This window comes from Eimeria acervulina, genomic scaffold, assembly GCF_000499425.1.
Source record: "Eimeria acervulina Houghton genomic scaffold, Eah_scaff479, whole genome shotgun sequence".
In the NCBI taxonomy this organism is placed as follows: domain Eukaryota; phylum Apicomplexa; class Conoidasida; order Eucoccidiorida; family Eimeriidae; genus Eimeria; species Eimeria acervulina.
Window position 1 is genome coordinate 2307 of NW_013549774.1, and position 4821 is coordinate 7127.

At 53.7% G+C, this 4821-nt stretch overlaps 1 protein-coding gene across 1 annotated transcript in view; it reads right to left on the minus strand.

Moving 5' to 3' along the window:
• Window positions 1-1003: 1003 nt before the first annotated feature.
• The window catches only part of EAH_00039940 (hypothetical protein, conserved), a gene marked incomplete at both ends in the record, with an annotated part of 5529 nt that continues 1711 nt past the window's right edge, over window positions 1004-4821 (minus strand). Inside the window, 8 exons of the mRNA XM_013395307.1 lie at window positions 1004-1420; window positions 1632-1733; window positions 2114-2270; window positions 3076-3113; window positions 3268-3332; window positions 3540-3770; window positions 3879-4182; window positions 4422-4821. The exon at window positions 4422-4821 is cut by the window's right edge and continues 113 nt beyond it. Of these exons, the coding sequence (XP_013250761.1) occupies window positions 1004-1420; window positions 1632-1733; window positions 2114-2270; window positions 3076-3113; window positions 3268-3332; window positions 3540-3770; window positions 3879-4182; window positions 4422-4821 (1714 nt within the window). The remainder of the gene's footprint in view (window positions 1421-1631; window positions 1734-2113; window positions 2271-3075; window positions 3114-3267; window positions 3333-3539; window positions 3771-3878; window positions 4183-4421) is intronic.

The window sequence follows — 4821 nt, forward strand, 5'->3', positions numbered from 1 at the left end:
TCTCTTATCCTGTCTGTGTTTATCTGCGTTTCTTTGCTTCTCTCTCTTTATATTTATATCTCTTTCTTTGTCGTTCTCACTCTCCCTTTCTGTATTTGTTTCTGTCTCTCTATCATTCGTGCATGCATGCATGCATAATGCATGCATGCATGCACATTGTATGTGCTGATGCATGCATGCATGCATGCATGTTTTTTACATTGATTATTATGCATAATGGATGCATGCATAATGCATGCATCCATAATCATATAGTATGTTTTGATTATGCATGGATGCATGCATGCATGCAAGGATATATATAGTATGTGCTGATGATGTATGGGTGCAGGTATTAGGTTTGGCTGACCATTACACTCTGACAACGCTGAAGCGTTTCTGTGAAGGTATTTTATGCTCAGCTTTATCTTTATCTTCTGTTTGTTTGCTGCTGCGCTGCGCTGACCGTCATCAAGCCAAGCATTTAAAGCAAAAGTGCATGCAGTTTGTATTTGCACACTGTGATCTAGTTGTGCGTACACCCCAGTTCGAAGAACTCCTTGCTGTACCTTCTCTAGTAATGGAGATTGCTAAGATCAGCCTCACAAGCAACAAACCTACTAATCCTGCTGCTGCTGCTGCTGCTGCAGCAGCTGCTGCAGCAGCAGCAGCACATGCGCATGCGCCAGCAGCCATTGACAGGCATGCTGCAGCAGCAGCAGCAAATGCAGCACAGATAGACTCAGATTAGTAATAATAATAAATGCAAATCCAAACTAACTAAACCATTATTTCGCTGCTGCAGCAGCAAAGCTGCTGCAGCAGCACTTGCTCCTGCTGCTGCTACTTTTTGCTCCAGTGGCAGTTGCTGCTGCTGCTGCTGCAGTAGCACTTGCTGCTCCTGCTGCTGCTGCTCCGGTAGCAGTTGCTCCAGCTGTTGCTGATCCAGCTGCACTAGCCGTTGCCCCTGCAGCAGTAGCAGCGGCGGCAGCAGCAGCAGCAGCAGCAGCACCTCTTAGTGTTCTCATGTTGGGGCTTGCAGCCTCGCGTCCTCGAGGGCCTTGATTAAGGGGTCATCTGGGGTGTACAGGGAACTCTGCAGCAGTTCATCTATCTCCTGCTGCAGCGTTGCAGCGATGTTCGTTACGCAGCTGCTGCTGCTGTTGCTGCTGCTGCTGTTGCTGCTGCTGCTGCTCGTGTCCTTGTGATGAGGGGGAGCCTCCCCAAGCGCATCTTTCCGCTGCTGTTGCTGTTGCTGCTGCTGCTGCTGCACATTGACAGCGGGGGCCACGTTCTCCGTTGCAGCGGTAGCCAGCCGCTGCTGCTGCTCTTGCTGCTGCTGCTGCTGCTGCAGCACGTGACTGAGTGCTTCCACCTCCTGCTGCACTGCCTGCAGCTTCTGTTCGAGCTCAGCCTCCCACGGGGCGGGGATCAGCTCCCTCTGCAGCAGCAGCAGCAGCAACAGCAGCAACATCGCAGCGAAGGGTTTGGGGTTTGCTTGGGGTTTTGCTGCAGCAGAGCTTCAGCAGCTCCAGCCGTGTGAACGAGTTTAAACCCTAAACCCTAAACACTCGGCGTTTCTGCATGTGCTATGAAGGCGTATTAGGGTTTGGTGGGGCTGGGGGAGGGTTTAGGGTTTAGGGTTTACTTACCTCTTTAGCTGCTTGAAGCTGCTGCAGCAGCAGCGAGCAGTTCCTAAGGAAGTGATTCCTTGAGGCCGTCATTGCATCAAGTTTTTGTGCTAAGTCCTGAGCCTGAGGTGTACATACACCTCAACCCCACAACTCTATTTCAACATACTGCATGCAGTATACCCCCAGCACGCCAAACTGCCACGAGGGTTTAGGGTTTAGGGTTTAGTCCTGGCAGCCTATCACACTGGATGGGTTCACTAGGGTTTGGGGTTTCATTGGGGCGTACAGGGCTTGATTAGGGTTTAGGGTTTCATGAGGGTTTAGGGTTTGGTTGGGGTGTAGGGTTTGATTAGGGTTTAGGGTCTGACTAGGGTTTAGGGTTTCCCTATCAGGGTATGATTAGGGTTCAGGGTTTGATTAGGGTGTACGGTGTGATTAGGGTTTAGGATTTAGGGGTTAGTTAGGGTTTAGGGTTTAGGGTTTAGGGTTTAGGGCTGCACTTGGTATGTCTTGAGCTGCAGCTGGGCCTTCAGCTGCGCCACGGGGGACTCGCAGAGTTCTCTCCTGCAGTTAGCTGCTTCTGCTTCTGCTGCTGCAGCACGAGCAGCAGCAGCAGCAGCAACAGCGGAAGCTTTCTCCAGCTGCTGCTGCAGAAACCTGAGCAAGCAGAACCCCCAGCAGCAGCAGCAGCAGCAGCAGCAGCAGCAGCAGCAGAGGCACATGGGCTTCCATAATGCACCGCTCACGTTCCACATGGAGTTAGGGTTTAGGGTTTAGTCAGGGTTTAGGAGTTAGGGTTTACTGCTGCTGGCGTCCCTCTAGCTGCAGCGCCTGCTTTGCTGCTTCCTTGGTCTGCATGCAATCTGCAGCAAGCCTCATCTCAGCATCAGCAGCAGCGGCAGCAAGCATCTGCTGCTCCTGTTGCAGGCGGTATTCGCGTTGCCGCAACTGCAGCAGCAGCAACAGCAGCAACAACAACAGCAGCATGCAGCACCTCCCACCGTTAGTACATTCGAATGATCCAGGGAGAGAGGGATTAGGGTTTAGGGTTTGGTGAGGGTTTATGGTTTGATTAGGGTTTAGGGTTTGCATGCATGAACTGCACCTCCAACGCCTTCTGCTGCAGCTGCTCAGTCATGACTCGCAGCTGCTGCTGTAGCTGCTGCAGCTGCTGCTTGCGCTGCTGAAGCTCCTGCAGTGTACGTACACCCCACAGAGACGCACGCAAGAGTTGCTAGGCTGCAGCACCGGTTGCTGCTATAGCAGCAGCAACAGCAGCAAAGATGAAGCCTGCTGCAGCAGCACTACTATTGTGTAAGTAAAAAACAGCACTCAGCAACAGCAACGGCTGCAAACGGGACGGCAGCAGGTGCGGGAGCAGCAGCAAGAGCAGCAGCAGCAGCAGCAGCAGCAGCAGCTGCAGCAGCTTGCCTGAGCTCTTTGTTGTTCTCCTCGAGCAAACTCCGCTTCCAGCTGCTGGCGCATTGCCGTCTCTGCCCGCTGTGAACACAAACCCTAAACCCTAAACCCTAAACCCTAATTTCTAAACCCTAATTTCTACGCCTTTGAAGGGGCATGCTCCCTCGCATCCTACACTTAAGAAAGACCTGCTCAGCCAAGGGTTTAGGGTTTAGGGTTTAGGGTTTGAGGTGACCCGCAGTTGCCGCTCCGATTCAAGTTGATGTTGGATCTTCCAAACCTCCATCTGTCCGTCGCCTTCTGAAGCAACCTCAAACCCTAAACCCTAAACCCTAAACCCTAAACCCTAAAGCTAACCTCGCTGAGGCCGAGCTAAGGGTCTAGCATTAGGACGCCTTTGTGGTTTACGGATAAGAAAGTTTCAGGCGTTTTGGGATTAGATGCACTAAGGGTTTAGGGTTTAGGGTTTAGGGTTTGGGGTTTAGGGCTTAGGGCGAGACTCCTCACCGAGCCCTTGAGGTGCTGGAAATGGGGTTGATGCTGCTGCTGCTGCTGTTGCTGCTGCTGCTGCTGTTATTGCTGTTGTTGTTCCTGCTGGTGCTGCTGCTGCTGCTGCTGTGGCCGCGTTTTCTGCTGCGGTTGCTGCTGTTGTTGCTGCTGCTGTTGCTGCTGTTGTTGCTGCTGCTGCTGCTGACGGGGAATGCAGATGCTCCAAGTAAAGCTGGAGGTGAATCTCGCCTGCGGAGAGCGTACAACCGCACAAACCCTAAACCCTAAACCCTAAACCCTAAACCCTGGACCCTAACATCCCAGTTATTAATATCAGAGGGTACTGAGCGCGCTTACCTTCAACCAGCGGAAGCGTCCGCTGCTGCTGCTGCTGCTGCTGCTGCCGCTGCAGCGGCAGCCGCAGTCCCAGCATTTGGTAGTTGTGGGGCGCAGCAGCATCTGTCAGCAGCGGCTGCTGCAGCAGCGGCGAGAGGTCAACGCGGGCTTCCCCTAGGCAGCAATCGGTTGCTGCTGCCACCCCGCTGCTGCTGCTGCTGCTGCTGCACACCTGCAGCAGCAAAGGTGCTGAAGCAAGAGACTGCTGCAGCTGTTCGGCTGTGGCTCTCATAGTATACTCGCACAAGCCGTCGGGCAGCTCTACCTGCAGCAGCAGCAGCAGCAACAACAACAGAAGTTACAGTAGCAGAAGCAGCAGCAGCAGCAGGAAAACAAACAGAAGAGGAGACACATTTAAGAAGCGCAACTCTTGCAGCCATCATACGCCTGAGCAACTAAACTGAGCAGCAGCAGCAGCAGCAGCAGCGACAAAAGCAGCACGCGATGGGCAGGCGCAGCGCTAGCAGCAACAGCAGCAGCAGCAACAGCAGCAGTGAAGCGAACCGCATTTCCTGTGCTGCAGTTGACGGGGGGCGAGGAGGTGAAGAGATGCTTGCTGCCGAAGGGTGAATAGTTGTAGTGTACATACACCTGGTGCAGCAGCTGCTGCAGCAACGCAAATCCTGCTGCATCGAGGACCTCAGCAGCACGCAGCTGGACAGAGACGCAGTCAATGTATAAACGCCAGTACTGCTGCTGCTGCTGCTGCTGTTGCTGCTGTTGTGGCTGCTGTTGTTGCTGCTGTGGCTCCTGTTGTTGCTGCTGTGGCTGCTGCTGTTGCTGCTGCTGCTGATGGGGGGCAGCAGTGAGGCAGCCTCCCTCTGCTGCGATTGTTTGCTGCTGCTGGTACTGCAGCGGCAGCATCAACGGCTGCTGCTGCAGCATATCTGCTGGGGGCTCGTTG